The 22798-nt window shown below is 35.6% G+C and overlaps 1 protein-coding gene across 1 annotated transcript in view; it reads left to right on the top strand.

The window, feature by feature from the left end:
• Positions 1 to 22798, top strand: part of dennd6b (DENN/MADD domain containing 6B) — a 73254-nt gene that overhangs the window by 14751 nt on the left and 35705 nt on the right. The window contains exons 5-9 of the mRNA XM_039761530.1: positions 2407 to 2487; positions 4544 to 4649; positions 6298 to 6377; positions 16684 to 16746; positions 20773 to 20828. Coding sequence (XP_039617464.1) covers positions 2407 to 2487; positions 4544 to 4649; positions 6298 to 6377; positions 16684 to 16746; positions 20773 to 20828 — 386 coding nt within the window. The remainder of the gene's footprint in view (positions 1 to 2406; positions 2488 to 4543; positions 4650 to 6297; positions 6378 to 16683; positions 16747 to 20772; positions 20829 to 22798) is intronic.

Genomic DNA, 22798 nt, shown 5'->3' with positions numbered 1-22798 from the left:
CTCAGCCAAAGAATTAAAACACAGTATTAAATGAAAAAATAATACATATAGAATGTTTATAATTTGATTTGCCAGAAAGGTACAAAGAATATAGCAGCATAAATAGGAGTAAATCAGTGAGTAAGGACGTTGGACAGACTGTGCTATTTTTATAGCTGACACACTGTAAAACCACAGCATGTACAGTGTTCCTGCATGCTTTTGAAATTTTGCTATTTTTAAGCTTGTGCTTATAACAGTTTCACTTAGGATTGTTTCACAGTCTAGCAAGACAGCAGTAGCTATTCTAATTTGCAGAAAGGGGAGACAGTTCTGAGAGTTTCTTTTGATTAGCTACCCGTTCATTGGTATTCAGTAACATTATGTTTGTTGGTCAGCACACATAACAGTGCAACAGACATCCCATATTAATGCATGCAAATGTTGGTTTAGTTGGTGGAACATTAAAGGAAAATTATACAGTCCTTTAGACCATTGGTATGAGTTAGTTTAATGATAATTATCCGATGCATTCCCACTCCTAACAATTTATTTCCTCATCTTTTCAGATTTTTTTTATGTTTTTCTGAATGGGCTGCAATCTTCCCAAATCATCCCCTCTACTTCTTTGGCTTCATTCCTTTTCTAAACACTGAGCCTTTTGGGGGCTTATTATTAGTTGGGGCAGTTTGTGGTCAGTCAGTTCCAGTAGTTATGCTTTTGAGTTCTGGACTCATTTAAACAAAGGGAAGCTCTGACTGTGGACAGGCCAATGACAGTATCCAGACTCGGTATGCAATTTTGCAAGAAATACTCCACTTAATCTGTGGCTTTCCATTGTGAGTTGAATATCTTGTTTTGAACATAATTTATTCAGTCATCTTTTGCATTGCTTTCACTTTGCTTCTTTTCACACTGATGGAAGGTTGCTGATGGCAAAAATCACAGAAGTGTACAATTTAAGCCATCAGGAGGTATAAATTGAAGGTCTTTGTTATATGTACAATGGGGAGTCAAGCTCAAGTTAGAAATGTGATTTATCAGAAAATGGAATGAACTTAACAAAACTGATAATGTCATTTCTCAATGCAGTCTCCACCCTTCTCAATGCACTTGCATCACCTCCCTGGAAGTGCCTGGATTCCAGCAGAATATAAGGTTTTGTCTAGTCCTCACAACCACTCGTGCACTGCTTTCTTGACGTTGTCATTTGTCCACCCAGATGTTTTTTAGCAGTGCAAAAAGGTGCAAATCACACAGTGCCATATCTGGCGAATAACGAAGATGTGGCAATACCTCAAACTTCAGTCTCTCCAGACAAGCCCTGGTGTTCTTAGCAGTGTGTGGGTGGGCACTGTCTTGAAGCAAAAGGACTCCTTGAGACAGCAGTCCCTGCCATTTGGATCGAGTAGCAGGCATCACATTGGTCTCCAGTAAGTCACAGTAACTTGCACTAGTGACTGTAGTGTTCAACAATATCTTGAGTGCACGAGTAGTTATGAGGACAAGACAAAAACCTTTTATTCTGCTGGAAACCAGACACTTTCAGTGCATTGAGAAGGGTGGAGACTGCATTGAGAAATGACATTATCAGCTTTTCTAAGGTTCATTCCATTTTCTAATAAATCCCATTTTCCAACTTTAGCTTGATTCCCCCTTGTATAAGTTAGCATGAAACTGTAATTACCAGGTTCAGGCCCTGTTCTGAGATGTAAGTATTCACTAAGAGTAAAAGCAAAATTTGTAATTATCACCACCATGATTTTAGGTGGCAGTGTCTTCTGTAACTATAGCTATGCCACTACTAACCATAAACATAATATAGATAATGAAATAATGTGCAAAAAACAGAGGCAGGTATGCAGGAGATCTGCAGAGCTTTGAAAAATTTTGTGCCTGACATAACCCCAAATTTTTGAGAAATGAAAGAGGGAATATTTGGATTAGACTGGCTACCCCTCCCCTATGGTTCTTTCTTTACTTTCAAAATTCTTCATACATACAATTACAGTCCATTCTTTTCGTGTTACGCATCAATGTCTTAGTCTTATTACTTTGACAGGAGTGTTAACTGTTGCTTTTAAAATCAGATCAGCTAGTTTTTCCTCACATGATGACTTCACAGCTGTCCTTTCCAAGTTTGCATTCAGCTTTACTGTGTCTCAGTGAATCTCAGTATTTCTGTCTTATCAGCCTTTTAAAATGTTACATTTAGACTACTCTCTATGCCAATACAACCATACTGTATATCATTTCTCAATCAACTTGCAAAAACCTTTCTTTACCTGGAAGGCTTATTTAAGGAAGGCAGATATGGTTAATCTTGAAAGCAGGTTGCTCAAAAGACTTTTGGTTTGCAAAATTTACTGTTGCTTTCTTTGGTTTACAGCTTATTCTGTATGTGTCTTTTTCTTAAAATATTCACAGAAAGATCCAGGGCATTATTATGGCTATGTTTACTTCAGACAAGTAAAAGATACCACTGTGAAAAGAGGATATTTTCAAAAGGTATGTAAGAGAAAAGTAATTGATCAGTAGATGGATGTACTGTACAACTTTGTCATTCCTATATTTTCAGAAATTCATATTTTTGTTAATAAGCAAAAAATAAAGTATTATCATACTGATGGCATCTTCTGTCTGTTCACTGTAACACTTTACCAGGACCAGTGCTTGTTTTTTTATTCATTGTTTGTACAAGAAGATACATTTACCAATTGCTTCACAAAGAAACCACTGAATGTTGAAACCCCATTAAACATACCTTTCTTTGCTTTCTTTCCCCATGACTGCAACATTTCTCATTAAGAGGGGGCATGTAGTTTCTAAATAATTTCAAAAGTTCAAAATTAGTCATATTTTATTCTTTTTAAATTTTTCATTTCAATTTCTAAAAAAAAATGTAAATGCATGCCTTCCAGTGTGGGTGAACTATCTGCAAGTGTCAAACTTGTTTGTTTCTACTTTGGTGATCAGCTTATTTTTTCCCGTCTTGAACACTTATGTTAAAAGAAGGACACTGTTCTCTCTCACATTGTCATTATGCATGAAAGAAAGCTGGTAAATAAATTAGATACATTGACTGAAAAGTATGCATGCTTCCTATAGTTTTAAAAGAGACAGACAGTTTACCAAAGTCCATATTGACATTTGGTAGAACAGTACTGTATATTGATGTGAATTTAATTTTTAAAATAATGATAATTTGGTGAAAAAATACAAATTCTTAAAATCACAAGAAACCAATATAAAATCACTTTGAGTATTAATACAAATCTTTTTAAACATTATAATGCACCCCTTTCTCAAAAATATTACTGTTCCCTTAATTAAATAATTTCACTATGTCTGAATTATTCAAGGTATTTTTTATTTCCATATATTTATGAGTATATTCTGAATATACTGAATGTTTCAGAGAAATAATTAAAATAAATGTATTCTTCTTATGTGGGCTTCAACGTGGAAACCCAATATAGTACTGTGTACAATAATTAAAAATACAGTATTGTATGAATAAATGATGTGGACAAAACATAGTGTTGAAATGTAAGTACAGAAACACCATGCATCAAATGGAAAGAAATATGCATATAGTCCTGTGAAAAAGAACGTGCATCCACTTTCAATTCCATAATTCTATATATCTAGATTTAGCCAAAATGGTATGTTGGCTGCTCGCTTCCCGGGCCCTCCCTGCGTGGAGTTTGCATGTTCTCCTTGTGTCTGCGTGGGTTTCCGCCGGGTGCTCCGGTTTTCTCCCACAGTCCAAAGACATGCTGGTTAGGTGCATTGGCGTTCCTAAATTGTCCCTAGTGTGTGCTTGGTGTGTGGGTGTGTGTGTGTGTGTGCCCATCGGTTGGGCTGGTGCCCTGCCCGGAGTTTGTTTCCTGCCTTGCACCCTGTGTTGGCTGGGATTGACTCCAGCAGATCCTTGTGACCCTGTAGTTAGGATATAGCGGGTTGGTTAATTGATTGATGAATGGATGGATGGATGAATGGATGGCATGTTGGCTTATTTTTAGTTGACTAAAATGTGTTATGTGTTCTTTGTAATGTGAGGTTACAGTCATGTTGTACATAGCGAAGACCTGAAAATTCTTCATGATGTCCTGATATGTAAAATCATAGAGCTTAAAGCATGTAATTACTTTTTAACATGATTCAATATACTGGATATAGTCCCAATTCTGAATTCTGAAATTCCTAAGACTACAGTACATATCAGGGCACTGTGTATAATTTAACATATTAAAAAAGTATTGAATATACATTTTTACTAATATGAGCTGAATACTCCTACACAGGGTTTGAGATTTTTGAGTCTGCAGTTATGTCAGTTCTTATAGATAATTCTTTTTGATGTCGTCATTTTTTCCTGTTAGTTGTAATGCATAATGCGTTTGTGGTAATGTTATTTTTTAGCCTGTTTATGTTTGTAACATAACAGTCTCTAAGCTGCTTAGTCTAAATCGGAGTTGTGGGCTTCACGTCCAGTACAATTCATCATTATCCTATTTCTTATAGTTGCCCCTTTATTAAGTATTTTCTTTTTCTTTTTTAGTCTCTTGTTGTGATTTCAAGACTACCATATGTGAATCTTTTCCAGTCCTTATTGCAGCTTATTGCACCAGAATACTTTGAAAAACTAGACCCTTGCCTGGAAGCAGGTAGGTATTAAATTTATATTGCATCCCTGTTTACTTTTATAGAAATTCTGAAGCAGATCTAATTTATTATGATAGTATGATAGTATTTGAAATCTGACATTTTAAATATGTTTGTGTTATTATATAACAAATCATGTATAAAATATCAGGTCATGTCAACTGTATGATTCTCTTTCACTGTTTTATAAAGGATACTGAATCATGTTTCTTTGAAAATTTAACATAGTCTGTGCTAGGTTTCATTTGAATGGAGTGATTTATGTTTGAGTATTATATCTACAGACTAACATCCTAACAGAAAAGGCAGAAAAATACACACAGAGACATCACTCTGAAAGGGTTCAAATAAACCATGTTTAAAAATGACTAAAAAGTGTAAATCCTTTGAAAACTTGAATTTGAAATTTTGGCCCTGTCCAAGTGCTATCTCTATATATGAAAAATAAGTAGGAAACGTAATAAGAATGAAATGTCCAGAATAACAAAAATTCAAAGAATAGAACGGCACAAAATGGTCAGAAAGCAGAAGTCAAAGTTTTTCCATGTTGCAGCACACTACCTGAACTATTGGCAGTGGCTGCATTATAATCTGGCAGAATTCAGCAGTATTACAGACGTGTGTGGCGCCATCCCATCTGACGTAACAGACATGAAGGTCATGGCCTAGATTCACTACATATACTGTAGAATTCAAGTCCATTCTGGATCCCAGGGATGAATGTGATACAGTAGATGGACGGTAATCTGAAAACTGTGGTATGAAATAAGGCATCATTTTTTTTGGGAAGAAGCTTTCTGGACATTTTGAAGTAGTATGCTATGTAATAAAGGTTAATATTTGGAGATGGTAGACAGCTCAAGTGTCCCTTTCAGAGTTAGGTCCTGTCTTGGACTGGAAAATTATCTAGTGATCCTGAAATTAGGCAGGCTCTATAAATAGTTGCATGGTAAGGATTGTATTATCTGTATACAGTTAGGTGCTTTTGGCCAGTTTATTGTAGTGTAAGCATGATGCATTAGATTTGCAATAGGGTAACTTACATGTGTAACCATCTTGGCTACCTTATATTCAAGTTATGAAAAATTTACAAATGGATATTAAAGCTGTACAAAAGCATATTTTCAGTAATAAAGAACTTTCAGTAGTATTTCTGAAACAACTGTTCTATTCATCTCTTTATCAAGCTAGTGCTACAATGTTAAAGCCTGAAATGCAGAAACTTGTATAAGAAGTTCATAGGAAGTACCTTGCACTTATAGATTAGTCTAATTACTAGTCTAAATTCTCTGAGTTTTATTGTTTAGACTCTTAAACATTGTTAAAATCTGTGTTGTCCTGTTAAGAAATATTTTTAAAGTATATACATTTTAAAAATTGCATAACATAACATTCTCAAACCCAATTGATTCAATCCAGCCCCAGACAGGGCACCAGTTCATTGCAGGATGTATGAAAATATATTTTCATAAATATGAAGAGATATACACATACAATGATATTTATTTTCATATTCCCCAAGAGATTTATTTTTTTATAACTTGAAAGCAAAATAATATTCCTTATTTATAATAGATTGAATGTTTCCTTAACAGAATTTCTCAGTGATTGTTATCCTTTTTTTAAGAGTTTACCATTTCTGTCTTGCAGTGTGCAATGAAATCGATCAGTGGCCAGCCCCAATCCCTGGTCAGACTCTTAATTTGCCAGTTATGGGGGTGGTCATACAGGTAAGATGCTGTGGTATTATTTCACGAATTATTAGTTTGGAAAAAATTATACACCATTGTTTTTTATTAATGCCATCTTATACATCTTTACGATAGCAGTTATAGTCCACATCCTTTGTGATGCATCCTGTTAATGATACAGTACATTTTTTATAATTCTCAAAGATAAAATAAAAAATCTATATATAATGCAAAGTTAGCTGACTGACTTACTGAATCATTCAACAACAAAAACACTTTCCAATTTAGTTAAAAAGCTGAAATATGGCAGGATGGTAAGCCGATCCACTAAGAAAGATGTTTTCAATACATCAATTTTTAGGTTGATCCCCCTCCCACCCAATAGAAAAACTAAATACCCCAAAATCTCTAAAACGACTTGATTGATTTTATCCAAATTTGGTGACATTATAGGAAAAAGAAAATTAGCCAGCACATGTATTTTTATGGGTGGCACGGTGGCACCCCCGACCAGCCATGAGTCGAGGTAATTCTTGGTAGTGAAAACCAATCAGATCGCTTTCTGCTACCAAGATTCTACCAAGAATTGAAAGCTCGGGCCAATCGCAGCCCTATTGGCTACCAAAACTTGACCATTCACAACCTGTTTCGGCTACCAAGAATTGGCCAATGACAGCTCGGTCGGCTACCAAGAATTGGCGAATCACGGCTCGTGTTGGCTACCAAAACTCGGAAAGGGTGGGCCAGTCTCTTGTCAGTTAATGTATTCTGCAAAAGCTTGTTCAAGTCAGCACACAGACACTGCGATTTGCATTTCATTTTGAACTTTCTAAAAATGTTACTCACGAGTGTCGGTTTGTGCAGATATATTTACATTCACGTACATATTTTTTGAATGATTTTTTAAACATTCTTGGTGCACTTTATTACATTTATTAAATATTTGTGCAAAATGTGTAAAGAAATATAATAATTTATAAATATAATAAACATTGAATTGTGTAATCATAGTTTCATTTTACAGAATGAGCTTTAAAAATAATAATATGAAATGCTGTATAATTATAAAAATACAAATCATAGGAAGTGAAAACTTTTTTTTTCTTGACTTCATCTTTGCCAATTTAAAAACTTTTTTTTTAATTCATTGTTTGGGTGAGTTCATTTTTATCTGAAAAGATAGATGAACTATGTGTACATATTTCCTACAGAAGACCCTAGGAAAGTCTTTCTGGCATGTAGAGACCAATAATTCTTAATGAATTGCTGCAGTAAAAATTATATATATACTGTGTATGTATGTGTATATATATATATATATATATATATATATATATATATATATATATATATATATATATATATATATATATATATGAAGCAAAGGTCTGTGATACGGTTTGCATATTTGCAGCTGGAGATCCACAATGGAAGAAAATGAATCACGTATCATAAAGTATTTTTTATTCCTGAGCTTTCAGCCCCTGCCAGGGGTCTTCATCAGAAGATAATGCTTAGACTTACAAGAATCAAAGGCAATATATAGCAAAATTAGGTGTGGGAGCTAGGTCAGTGTGTTCTGGTATAGGTCGTAAAGTTTTATATTTTATGAAAATGGTCTTCTTAAGTTTGTATATGCTGGGTTTATGTCCAAATGTCTGTTAATGGAATTTTCGTTTGATAGCCAAGATTCAGCCAGCTCTCTGACACTTTTAGTACTGGCCTTGAATCTTACTTGAACATTGTCCCAGTTAAATGTATGTCTTGTTGATTTTGTGCGCGTATAGATCAGTGATTGTGAGTCCTTCCTTCTAACGGCGTGTTGTGATTCTTTTTGATGTTTGTCCTATGCATACCGCTAGGCAAGAACTGCATGGAATAAAAACCACTTTATGATGCGCAATTCATTTTCTCCCTTTGGGGATCTCCAGCTGCATATATATATATATATATATATATATATATATATATATATATATATATATATATATATATATATATATATATATATATATATATATATATATATATATATACAGTACAGGCCAAAAGTTTGGACACACCTCCTCATTCAATGTGTTTTCTTTATTTTCATGACCATTTACATTGGTAGATTCTCACTGAAGGCATCAAAACTATGAATGAACACATGTGGAGTTATATACTTAACAAAAAAGGTGAAATAACTGAAAACATGTTTTATATTCTAGTTTCTTCAAAATAGCCACCCTTTGCTCTGATTACTGCTTTGTACACTCTTGGCATTCTCTCGATGAGCTTCAACAGGTAGTCACCTGAAATGGTTTTCATTTCACAGGTGTGCCTTATCAGGGTTATTTAGTGGAATTTCTTGCTTTATCAATGGGGTTGGGACCAGCAGTTGTGTTGTGCAGAAGTCAAGTTAGTTGGACGATCATTTATTTTTCAACAGGACAATGACCCCAAACACACCTCCAGGCTGTGTAAGGGCTATTTGACCAAGAAGGAGAGTGATGGAGTGCTGTAAATGGTCATGAAAATAAAGAAAACACATTGAATGAGGAGGTGTGTCCAAACTTTTGGCCTGTACTGCACACATATATATATATATATATATATATATATATATATATATATATATATATATATATATATATCGGTAAAACAAGTGACTGGTATGTTTTTTTTGTATTTAACACTAATTTCACAAATGGTTCATATCCATGCTAATAGAGAATAATAAGTATAGTAATACTCTTTATTAACATTGATGTTATAAAATATGGTTATAAAATAGACCAACACCTTTAATACTCAGATGATTCTAATCATACAGCTTCCAAAGACATAAAAGAATGCCTTATATATAAATATATAATTAACTAAGTGGTGTGCGTGCTGTTTACTAAAACACATATAGTTGTTTTACATTAAGTATATAAGCATTTCCCTTTGCAATATCTCCAAATATTTACTCTTACCTACTTCAAATTAATTAAATGTCAGCATTAACTAGAATATATTATTTCCCAAATTTTATAAATACATACAAACACAAGGCTGTGCACTATTATTTATTCATTCTTACTGTACCCCTCTTGATTATTTGAGCAGTCATCTAAGAGCTCGGTAAAGGTGCTATATAAGTAAGTGAAATGCATTATTATTTGTTATAATTATGATTCAACAGAATGGGCAGGCAGTTTGTTTAAGTGTAATTTTAACAATGCTTGTTGTCCAAGTGTTCCTTGACAAATCAATCATTCATTAAACAGTTCTTGTTTAATCAAAAAAGAAAAATAAACAACTACATCTGCAATGTAGGAGTCAAAGCACCGTTCGTTTAAGAGAAAGTATTTTAGAGATATGTTCTTCCATTCAGCAATGTGCCATGAGCAGGATTCGAACCTCGATCCCTGCGAGAATTTCTGGTAGATCGTCTCTCAAGATTTGCAGCCATACCTCGACTAATATGCGCAATTCTTGGCGCAGTGGGTAGCGATGCTGCTTCGCAGTTAGGAGACCCGGGTTTGCTTCCCGGGTCCTCCCTGCATGGAGTTTGCATGTTCTCCCTGTGTCTGCGAGGGTTTCCTCCAGGTACTCTGGTTTCCTCCCACAGTCCAAAGACATACAGGTTAGGTGCATTGGCGATCCTAAATTGTCCCTAGTGTGTGCTTGGTGTGTGTGTGCATGCGCGTCCTGCGGTGGCTGGTGCCCTGCCTGGGGTTTGTTTCCTCCCTTGCACCCTTTGTTGGCTGGGATTGGCTCCAGCAGATGCCCGTGACCCTGTAGTTTAGGATATAGCGGGTTGGATAATGGATAGATGGATGGATGTATTTTTATTTTACAAAAAAAATTTTTGTGCCAAAATTTATTAATGTTATGCTAACATACATGCTGCACCCTGCACTGAGACCACGTTTTATGCAAATTAAGGACGCGGCAGAAGTGATAGAACTAGTCGCCTATACAGTGGATAGATGACAGAAAATGAGGTGTTGTCCTGGACAGGAAAAAAAAAACAGAAAGAGAAAGTTCAGCAAAGCCTTGCAAAGCTTAATGGTTAACAAGCGCTGCGTTTTTGCTGTTGACTACTGGTACTCTTAGATATGTACTGGCCCTCATCTTGGTTATTCATTCCACTCTGTCAACCTACAAACTCCGGTTGTGGTGCTGAAAACCAATCCTCCTTCTATTACGGCACTTAAAACATTAAGGGAGAACCCCTAACCCCAGTGCTGCAAATGTGAGGATTATGTTATTAAAAAAAATTCCAACACACATTATTTATATGATTTTAAATGAATTTGCAGCTAAAAGGATTACTATTTTAGTTTGCTAGAAAACCTACAAAATATCTTTGCCTTTTACACATAAAAGACGGTTAAGTAGCCAAAGAGCCTGGCAGATCAGTACGGGGCACCACATAGCGGAGTGAGGGAAATAAAGCATATGGACTACTCTTGTTAAAGAGTTCCTACCAGAATAAACCACCCAGCAGACCTGAACGGCACAGTAATGTGGTGCCTGTCTCCTTATTTTGGAGGTGCATACATGTATTCCTCTGTGTAACCTGCTCTAAAAGTGCTGACAGAAAGTGCCATTAGAATATTATAGAGTAAAATTTAAAAACAATAGGCGAAAGGAGTATACACTGATTCTTGGCAAAAAACAACAGGAAAAGCAACAAAGTGTGTGCAATAAAGGTTCACTGCCAAAGCAAGTTGTAATAGCAAAAGATTATTTTAATTGATTTAATACGTTGCAGTGGTTTGTGATGATGGTGTTTATCAAAAGAATGCAAAGTGGGTAATAAAAGCAATTGCATGTCATAAAGGAGAGCTTGGGAGCAGCATCATACAAGAAAAGACTATCAGCAGCTGCTCTGGAAGCTTCTCTGGGTGTTTTTATTTTTTTAACAGACACAGAATGCCTATCAGATGCATTAGGTTATATAAAGAGACTAAGATGTGGCTCCCCAAATGTAGTATTGCATTCTAATATGTTATTAGCTCCAAATAACTAATTTATAAAACATCGGTATGTATCTCTGTTTTCTTTTTTTCCTCACAAAATGCAGTGCACTTATGTTTTTTTTCCTTTCATATTTGTCAGAGCAGACAATGGTGATGTTTACACAGTCTGTTAATTGATAGTGGCAAGTGTTATTTGTATATTTATTACTGTACTTATATATTTGAAAGGAATATGCTACTGGCATGTACTTATGATAGGTGAACATATTTAACTATTGTTAAAGAATACATAATTTAGTTGACTGCATTTGCTTAAAGATGGTTTAATTGTTGCTGACGATAGTTTATTTTTAGTTGAAATAGTGTATTCTTTCAGTTTTAATATATAGGTCAGACAAAACACCCAGCATAGCTGAACATGGGTGACTGTCTCCTTATTTTGAAGTTAGCTAAATTTGCTACAATACTTTATGGCAGCTCTGGTTTGAAACATGCCCAAGTTCCCCTTGGCCTGAGGCTCGTAACCCAAACTGCAAAGGAGAAATGTTGGTCTTAGATTGTGGCAGTTGAATTTCTAATGGAGAAATGCTCCGTACTCCTCGCTCTTTGTGTTAATACAGAGGTAGGCAAAGGCGATCCTGGAGAGCCACAGTGGCTGCAGGTTTTTGTTCCAACCCAGTTTCTTAATGAGAAGTCAATTGTTGCTATTTAAGCACTTATTGCTCAAGTGACATTTTTCTGCTTCATTTTAGTGGTTTTGCATGTTAAGGTTCCCCACCCTTAATTGCTTATTTTAGTATTAAATAGCTGCATTCAGTAGTTTTAATGACTTTTTATTAGCAATAAGATACAAATGACAATGGAGCCAGCAGTTCTCCATCTAACTTATTTCCATATACACCTGTGTGGATTCATCATGCACTATTTGGTTTAATCAAACACTTAAGAGTAAAATGTTTTAGATGAATCTGTTTTAGGCTTCAAACCATAAATGATCCATTGCCATTTGCATCTTATTGCTAATAAGAAGCCATTAAAACAGTGAATGCAGCAGCTGTTTAAGACTGAAATAAGCAATTAAGGGTGGGGAACCTTAACCACTATAATGAAGCAGAAAATGTCACTTGAGCAGCAAGTGCTTCATCAGAAATAATTGACTTCTCATTAAAAAACTGGGTTGGAACAAAAACCTGCAGCCACTGTGGCTCTCCAGGATCGACTTTGCCTACCTCTGTGTTAATACATCGGTGTAACACATAGAGTATCTGCACTTAAGTATATCCACTTCAAACACTGCTTTGCATATACAATAACAGATGTAGACTTTGAAGGTGGACCACATGCAATGAAAAAACAAAAAGAAATATTGTACTTGAGTGAAATTTGTAAACATCTAATGATAATACTGTATACTCAGATTTCACATTATTTCTACTGATAACCCGTTTCACTTCAAAAAGAATAGGCTTTTCCTGGAAAATTGTGTTTTGCAGTGATCATCAACAAAAGCCAAGTCACTGGAAAAATAAGCAATTGATCTAATGCAGGAATGTTTTACTCATGAACAATGGTGTATGTTCAAGAGTAAGCAGCTCCAGTGACCTAATATTAATTATTACTACTTATTATTTGACTGATGATTTTAACCATGGTGACTTACAACATTTAACATACAATTTGTTACATTTCTCATGTTATTCTAGTTGGAGCATAGGCTGGTGAAGTGACTTGCTCAGGGTCAGATGGTGTCAGTAGAAGGATTTCAATCCACAACCTCAGGGTTTGTAGTCCTGGACCAAAGCCTAAACCATTACAACACATTGCCTCTCAATTATATTAGTCCTTGGTTAAAAAAAAAATTACATATATTGTATACACAACAAACTGTACATATTGGTACAAATTGTATACAATATGTACAAATATTGTACCATGTTTACCCGAAAATAAGACCTACTCCGAAAATAAGCCCAAGCATGATTTCCAAGCTGCTCTGTAATATAAGCCCTACCCCAAAAATAAGCCCTAGCCAAGAAAAATGAAGGCACCTAAGGCCAGGTTTATACTTCACGCGATGTGACACGTGTGCCTGAAACATCCATTAAATTCTGAGGACACCTTGCCACAATAACTCTGAAAAGGATGTTTAATGATTACATCCATCAATTCGGGATGCGCATCGGCGCAAGACAGAAACAAAATCCCTGGATGGGGCATCAGCTCATCGCAAGGTGAACACAAGCACAAACACATACACTGCCGTCATTGTAGCTTCACCAAATCCCCAAACCTTCATGTCTTTGAATAGAAAATTGAGCACACTGTGCAAAACCACTAGGAAAACGTGCAAACTCCAGGCAGGGGATCACAAGGGACAACTGGGTCGGTTTTAAGATGACTTTTATGACGGTCTGCTTTAATGATAAACTACAAGGTTAAAGTGGACATTTCGAGTTTAAAACCAAAATTTCCACTTTAATCACAAAACAGACATTTTCATTATGTCCTTATTTATTTTTCTTTGTGGCTTAAATACGCCACCGTACATTCTGATGGTATTGTAAAGGTGCAAAAAAAAAAACAAGATGGCACAGATGATGCTATGTGAGACTTTTAAAATATAACGTGTCATTACTTTGGGGAATATGCGACGCTTGAATATCAAAGCATCAGGAATAATTTGTATGTCGCCATTTTGCTTCAGCACATCGAACCATTCATTAAACATTGAAGCACGCACATCGATCCTGGAGGATCCTAAAAGCAGCTGGAGTAGCGAGAAATTCAGGCTGGAATTCAGAGGTTGAATGTGGAGAGTTATGACGATATTCCAGAAGAAGATGAGATGAATGTATTTGGATAAATGTATATTGTTATACATGAATAAATATAAGGTCCATCCATCCATCCATTATCCAACATGCTATATCCTAACTACAGGGTCACAGGGGTCTGCTGGAGCCAATCCCAGCCAACACAGGGTGCAAGGCAGGAAACAAACTCCGGGCAGGGTGCCAGATAAATATAAGATATCCCCTGAAAATAAGTCTTAGTACGTCTTTTGGAGCAAAAATTAATATAAGACCCGGTCTTAGTTTCGGGGAAACACCTGATTAACTAACAGCCATTGTTGTATGAAATTTCCCAGTTGAAGAAAAGTAACACATCTAGTATTTCATATGTTTACTTTATACTTTTCTTTATCTTTTAGCATATTTGCCAGAAAATACAAATCTCCGTTATACCAGGTGATTTAAAAATAATTAAATACCTGCAACATGTATTACTCAATAACTCAGTTTAATCATATGAATATGTAACTTGAACTAATTTGTAAAGGACATCCCACGGCTTTTTTCTTAATCTTTCAAACACTTGAGATGTGTTGCTTATGACGAAAGGCACACAACAATCCTTTATAGTATACTGATTTATCTCAGACCCTTTGTAGCATACCACCATCCATGGTTGTACAGTACGTACAACTTTGAGGCACCAAAATTAGGAAAGAAATAAAGGCTAACTCTACAATTTGGTAAATACTACATGTTCATATGGTACTCAGGTAGTGAATAATACATTTTAAAAATTGTTCAATATTAACCAATAATCAGTCTGTATTAATCAGTGTTTGTCAAATCCTGTCATAAGCAGCTAACACTGCCTGAGGAACTGGACTCTAAGTCACAAGGCTGATGGATTCAGTCCTGGCTTCTCAGTCACGATATAACCCTAAACAACACACGTAACCTGCCTGTGCTTCAATTTCAAAAGTATATAAAAGCTTTTGGCTTTTTACATGTAAAGATAGATAGATAGATAGATAGATAGATAGATAGATAGATAGATAGATAGATAGATAGATAGATAGATAGATAGATAGATAGATAGATAGATAGATAGATAGATAGATAGATAGATAGATAGATAGATAGATAGATAGATAGATAGATACTTTATTAATCCCAAGGGGAAATTCACAATTCCACATAAAAGAAAGTGGTAGAAGTGATCAGTGAAATAGAGAAAAATAGAGATAAAAAGGTAAAAAGATAAAGTCATAAAGTCATATACGGAGCTGCTGGAAAGGCTGCCACTCGGATGCGGCGCCGGAAATAATGAGGGGTGATGTAATAATGTAAAGTGTCTTGTTATGGTGCTTATTATTGAAAACTGTTACAGAAAATAGAAGTCAGTGATTGATTCTTTTTTTCTGTTATTAAAGGTCGTCATTTATATTCCGTGATAATTACAGCCCTTAAACAATGTAATGTGATTAATCATTTAGCATTGCTTTTTTATTAATTTTGTGAAAACTGCTTTGACAGTACTTTACCAATATACCCATGATAACCTTTGCTCATTAACAGAACTATTATTCATCCATCCATTATCCAACCCGCTATATGCAAACTACAGGGTCACGGGGGTCTGCTGGAGCCAATCCCAGCCAACACAGGGAGCAAGGCAGGAAACAAACCCTGGGCAGAGCACCAGCCCACACGCAGCAGAAGTATTATAATTTTGTTTACCCAGCATCTTAGTGTCCCATGTACTAGGTCATTCTTCCTGTGATTCCTAACATTTCACCTATGTGTCAAATATGAGTTGTCCTTGCCATTTTGAAGAATTGTCTTTTTATCCATCTACCACTTCTCCCTGTTACAGACCAAGTTCTGTTTTTCTCAGAAATGTCTGTCTGCTGTATTAGAATCACCTTATTTTATCACTGCCACTTTTATCCTTTACTGCATGCAGTCCTGGTGATCACTTACTGCCTGAACAACAATGGGGGGGATTTGGGTAGTAGCTTAGGCAGTAAACTACACAGCTAGCATCAGAGACAGTAAATTTCAAAATATATGCAAACACTGAATTGTTATATTATGTTCCAGGAGTTCATACACATGTTGTGGATTTTTTTGTTAAGAAGTTGTAAAACTGGAATTCAAATTAGCCCAAGCATTTAAAATAATTTGAAATGAATGTTGCCTAAAACAGTGGAAAGAAAAATGAAAAAAAAAGCATGTATTATTGTTTTATCTCCGTTAAAATGCCTTGGTTTACTTAAATGAGAAAGAGATACATGATTACAGAATTGTCCACGAGTCCAGCAATGTGACATAACAGTACTGGCTATTTAAAGGCTATACATACTGTCTGGATTCTGACTTGATTGGGAACGAGATGGTAGGCAGACAAAAGTGGCAAAGAAGAGGGGCATGGCCAAACGAGGCCCTGTGAAGAAAACAGGCAACAGGTTAGGGCTATTTATCATGTTCAGTGACATTCAGGAAAAAATTTTCCCATCTGAACATATTACAGGAGGGCTGTTGTGGGTTTTAGTGATACTCCACTTTTGTTAATAAGTTACTGTATTTTTATTGCAGGTGAGAATTCCTTCAAAGAATGACAAACCTGGTTCCAGCCCTCTAAAGCAGGCCTATCAGGAGGTAAAAAGCATATAGCATTTTACATATTTGTCTAGTTTTAAGTATAATGTATTATTTTATTTCATGAAAGTATGCTTTCATAACAATTGCTTCGATTGACAGATGGATTTATAATTTAAAACTGTAACATCATTATTAAGCATAAGGTTAAAATAATAATGAGCAAAATGAATCATTGCTGGAACTTAGAAGAATGGATGGATTGATGGATGCATGTGTTGGTAAATAACACAGAGGGTGAGACAGTAGTCCAAGTACTACTGCATTGTATCTTCAGAGTCTTAGGTTTGGATTTTGGCTTACTCACTGCTCGTGTGAAGTTTAGACGTCATCCCTAGCTTCCTCAGTTCATCTTAAAGATGTGTATAGTAGAGACTGATTCCTAAGTCTAAATTGGCTTGGTATGGAGTTATGTGCCAGTATAAGTTAGTGTATCGTTTGATTGATGTATCATCCAGGTTTAGATCCTGTCTTGTGGCTAATGCCGCTAGCATAGCCTCTCACCCCTCATTGCCATAAATTGGAATAGTGGTTTTGAAAAATAAATGAATGACTGAGTAGTTCAGTCACTATATTTCTTCACGGATGTACAGGTACAGTATTGCTACTGGTGAAATACATGAACATTGTTGTATTTACTTAGGGTAAGCAGAGCTCAAAGATCCAAACAGGCAAAGGAATAGCAGAGTGTCAGACATTTGAGGTACTTTGTACTCACTTTCGTCTGAACACTCTCCAGACCCTGGCACCATTATTCTATATTAGCTGTACTCTAGTTGTGTTTCTCATTGTAAGAACATCTCTCTATTATAAAAAAACAATCACACAGGCAGAGCAGGGTAGAGATTATGAAAGCAGTGGAATTCGAAAGGCTAAAAAAAAAATTTTGGCACAATACACATGGAGAAAATTAAAGAATATGAAAGTAGAAAAATTAGAAAGTATAAAAAAAAGAAAGTAAAGATCGCAGTTGCACAAATAAATGGAAATTATTACTCAAAAAAGGGAAAATGATCACCAGGTGTCATTGGAAAAAAAAGTAGGACAAAGCGAGGTCATAAATAAAAGACAGAGTAGAAAACAAAGTGAAACGTCATAAAGAAGTTAACAAACAAGGGGGCCAAACACATGCAGTGCAGGTTAGAGATAATGAAAACAGTGGAATTCAAAAGACTCAAAAAAAACGCAGGCGCGAAACACATGCAGAGCAAGATACAGAATATGAAAGCAGAAAAAAACGACAATGTCAAAACAAAGAAAATATTGCATTAGCGCAAACAAAGAAAAATTATTACTCTGAGAAATAACGAAAAGGCGAATAGAGATTGAATATATGGACATAGGTGATATGTCAGAAGTATGTAAGGTTTGGAAGTTTAAGTCAAGAGAATTTCAAAAACAGAGTTTACCTCACATGCATTTATTGGTTACTTTGCAGAAGAAATTATTAACTGCTGATGATGAAGATCGTTTTGTCTGTGCTGAAATTCCAAACAGAGAAACCTATCCTGAATTATGGTACAAAGTCATTAAACACATGTCTCTTTAAAAGATTCAGCATATTGGAAATCCAAAGATTACAAATATTGTTTTTTACAGAAGTTCTGAAATAAAAATGAAACTAATGAAATAGCAACAATTCAAAGAAAAAAAATCTTAAAAGTGTGCATCCGGAAAACCAAACACGGAGGCTGGCGAGGAAAGCGAGCAGGGGGTGAAACCCCCCAGTTTAGAAAAAAAAAGGCTTAATAGACTTGCTTTAATGTTGATGTAATGATAATGTTAGCAAATTTGTTAAATTTATTTTATTCGGTTTACAGTATTTCCCATTTTGAAGCTCAGATCCCTATTTATGTTTGCATATAGTGTAAAGGGGTGTATAACTGGCCACAACCTGCTAGAATCATGAATGTCACCTGGAAAAGGACACAATAAAGTTCAACAGCTAACCTCCAAGTGAAAGACACCAATGCTGTTAATACTGAAGCACCTCTGCAAGGCTTTGTAGGCCACTAGGTTGGAGCAAACTCTGGTTTGCATGGTGTTCTAGAAAACACAAGAGTAAGTCCACCTGGTTTACAGTAATAAGAGAGGAAGAGAGAAAGGTGGTGGAAATCTAGCAAGAGATGTTTTGCCTAACATATGACAGCAGAAGGTCCCTTACTGTGGAACCTCACTGTCCATTGCCTATTTAAAGGGGAGAGCAGGAAGAACTCCCTTATGTAGCTACCAGAAGGTAGCACATGTTTTCAAACCATTTTGCCATTTTATGGGACATTACATCCAGGTGTAGCCTTAGAGATCTCAGGATTTAATTGCTTCACAAATGCAAGGGATAGTTCTAGTCTGTATGGTATCCTTTTAGACAAGTCAAGCAACCTTATCTCAAAAAGTAATCCGATGAGGAGGTTCAATGCAATCTGAGGACAGAGCTGCTACAAGTGTGGATTCAGAAAGATAGTCTGGCAGAAAGGTTCACTACAAAGGAAGTAGTAGAGGCAAGGTTAGTGGGTGCTAAGGGAGACTAATATGGATTGTAGTGGAGAAATAGGAAAGAGGACTAATCACTCAATTACACAGACAGGGGTTACTACAAATGTTTTTATTAATTTTCCTGGAATACAGGTTAAAGAAACTGACCTATAGTTTACCAAGCTTACTTCAAAACACTATTACTTCATAATGTCACACATTTTGTTACCTTCTAGTCTTTAGAGGTTTCTCGAGTATTTAGTGGTTACTGACAATTACATGCTGTAAGTGTTTGCATATGAATATGTAATCAGTGGCTTCTTTTTAATACATTAAGTAAACATTGTCGAATTCTGGTGATTTTTTTTAACGATTTTATCCTAGTTTCATTCCCTTATTAATGATCGGCAAGTTGTTTAGCATATTTTTATATATACATAAAAGGAAAATGAAAGGGAAATTTACATAAAGGTGTGAAACTTAAATCAGAATTTACAAGTCTATATGTTTAAATATATATTTAATATTTGCTTATTGTAATTGTAGCATGAGAATTTTATTAATAACAAAATATATGTTTATAAGCTCAGAGCCTTCTCATTATTCTGTATGTTATAACCAAATGAAAAGTACATTGTGAATTTTTTTCCCTCTTTGAGGACTATTCAATCTTCTTATATAATATGCTGTATTAGGCTGTTCGTTTGTCTGTCCAGGATTTTAAATCACCTGTAGCTCGCAAACCGTTTCACCTATTGACTTGAAATTTGGTACACATATACTACGTGACGTCTACTATCCGCTTTCCGGGTGATGATTTCTATTACTCTTTTTATTTTTATTTTATTGTAGAATCAACTCTCTGCAGTGTGCAGCAGGGCGGCCGTGCAGCACATGTGTACGGGCGCCGTTCTCATCCCTACCACCTTTGCGGTCACTTCCCCTACCTCTTAATATCTTTAATTATTCTTGAGGCAGATTGAAGAATTAAATGCCAGCTTAAGTGAAAAATTAAAGAAAACGTACTAAGTAATTGCAACACAAAAACTAACTTAATCAGTTTTAACGTGAAAAAATGTAGACGAAAGAAGAGAAGCAGCGGGCTGCTAGGGTGGAGAAAAGAAGAGCTGCTCAGGAAGCAGCAAGTGCATTTACCTCTGAGCAAACGAATGCTAAATGTACAGAGGAAATGTAGGATGTGTAAGAAATGTAGGAAAACTATGAATGCTCAAGCCAAGTGTATTCACTGCACGTTATCGTGCAGTACGCTGTTACTGGTACAGTATATTACTTGAACACAACAGTATGTAATTTTCAGTTTTCTCAAGATTCAAATCTTAGTGTTTCCCAATTTATTCAGATAATGTGGAAGAGTGAGAGCATAATTTATCTGATTATTACAGTAAAACTTATATAAGAAGGAATTTAGTTTACATGATACTTCAGATTGCATTCATTATTACTTTAGGTTTCAGAAGCTGAAGCAATGCCTGTTGATACCATTTTGTGGTTATTAAATTAAACTAATACTGCCTTTTCTCTTTATTTTTTTAGAATCTTCTACCAGCTCCTATGGTGTTACCTACTGTAAATGAACTGGATCTTTTTAAGTAAGATACCACATTTGACAGGTTTTGTTCACACAGATACAAGGCACATTTCACCATATATTGTACTTGTATAACTGTGTATGTGACAAATAGAGGATCTTGAATCTTGAATGCCTATGTAAATAAAAGTTCAGAAATATGCTCTTGAACCTGCAAGACCTTATACACATCAAAGGAATTCTTATTTTGAGGATATTCTAATTATTGGAGTAACACTCAGTAAAGGTGATGGGCTTGTGTTTGCAGTATTAAATATTTATTGTTGGGAACATTATCAGTATTGGAAAAAAGAAATAACATAAAGGACTAGATAGATAGATAGATAGATAGATAGATAGATAGATAGATAGATAGATAGATAGATAGATAGATAGATAGATAGATAGATAGATAGATAGATAGATAGATAGATAGATAGATAGATAGATAGATAGATAGATAGATAGATAGATAGATAGATAGATTGTGGTCTAAATGCATACCAGAATGAGTAAAAAAAGGTGAACAATATGAACAGAAAGAAAATAAAAATTCTAACTTGGCTGTCACAGTCCAAGCGAGGCATTATGCAGGCATACTGCTGTTGGTACAAAGGAACCCCAGTAGTGTTTCTTGACATATTTTTGTTGAATAATTTGTTCAAAGAAACTACTAAGTATTAATGTGTCAGAGAGAGGAAGTGCAGCAGAAAACAAAAAATGTAAGGCTGACATGCATTTGGAGGAATTTTGCTAAAAAAAATAACTTACCTGTATGCGACCCAAGGCTGATAGGTTCCTCCTTAGCCATTAAGAGAAAAATGTTCAGTGATGATTTTGGTGTCATGTTGAGAAGAGCACCATCTATAAGTTGATCTATTGTAGGTTCAATCTGTAGGTACATCATCACCCCAATTTGAAGATAAAATTAAATGGTAATTAAAGTAATTGATAATTTAATTAGAAAAGAAACTCCACTTCTTTTAATGGGTAAGCACAGCTAAGCACCACATCATCAGCATATAAATAGTGAATCATTTTATGCATAGGTTTGGGAGTAAAGCCCTGCTTTCTCAGTCCTTTATGGGAAATGGGATGAGGCTGTCCACCTGCTGCTTTTCTTACTCACTTTCTCAGTACCAACATTGCTGACAGTGAGTTGGAGCAACTGTGTTTCTGCATGCCCACTTCTCCCTCTCATGTCTGCCTTTCTTTTTTCTCACCTGCTTAACCACCTACAGTACGTCAAATAGAACAGAACTGAGGATATTGATATCCTAGATTTCCTGAGGATAAAGTAAATTCTAGACACCAGTAACCCTTGTGCTGTGACTTGAACACACTACCCCACTGATTCCTGGCTTCACCCATAGACAGCAACAACAACATTTATTTATATAGCACATTTTCATACAAATGAGGTAGCTCAAAGTGCTTTACATGATGAAGAAAGAGAAAAAAGACAAAGAGCAGGAGCAAGAAACAGAATCCACCAGAATTAAGTTGGGATGTGAATAAAGGCCCTTAAAAAAATCTGACATTATAAAAAGTATGATAACAAATATTGATCCATCATTTTTTTCCCCAATTTGTCCTGTCAGTTTATTAAATTTCTTGCTTAGAGAAGAACTGAGACAAATAATTAAAGATGTGTAGAGTTGTATCCTGAGGAAAAACTGGACAGGACAAAAGTAAGGAGCTGCTCATTCCCAGGTTGGCAAATTCCAGTCCTATGGGCATTTATTCTGTGTCTATTAGTAAACAGAGGGAAAGATCAAGCCTACCAGATTTGTACAGAACTGTATACTGGAACAAGTGCACCTTGATAGTGGGTAAGAATGAGTCACCTGTGCATTACTAAAGTGCAAAGCCAGCCCCTTAGGCAATTGCCATAACTAGGTTGTAATTGGGAGACAGATCTATGGATGGGTGGAGTGTTGTGGTGGTATTCTGCAGAAAAGGTCAGGGCTCAGAGAGAGAGAGAGAGAGCAC

Source organism: Polypterus senegalus, chromosome 8, assembly GCF_016835505.1.
Source record: "Polypterus senegalus isolate Bchr_013 chromosome 8, ASM1683550v1, whole genome shotgun sequence".
NCBI lineage: Eukaryota > Metazoa > Chordata > Cladistia > Polypteriformes > Polypteridae > Polypterus > Polypterus senegalus.
This window is presented reverse-complemented; position numbering and strand designations above follow the sequence as displayed.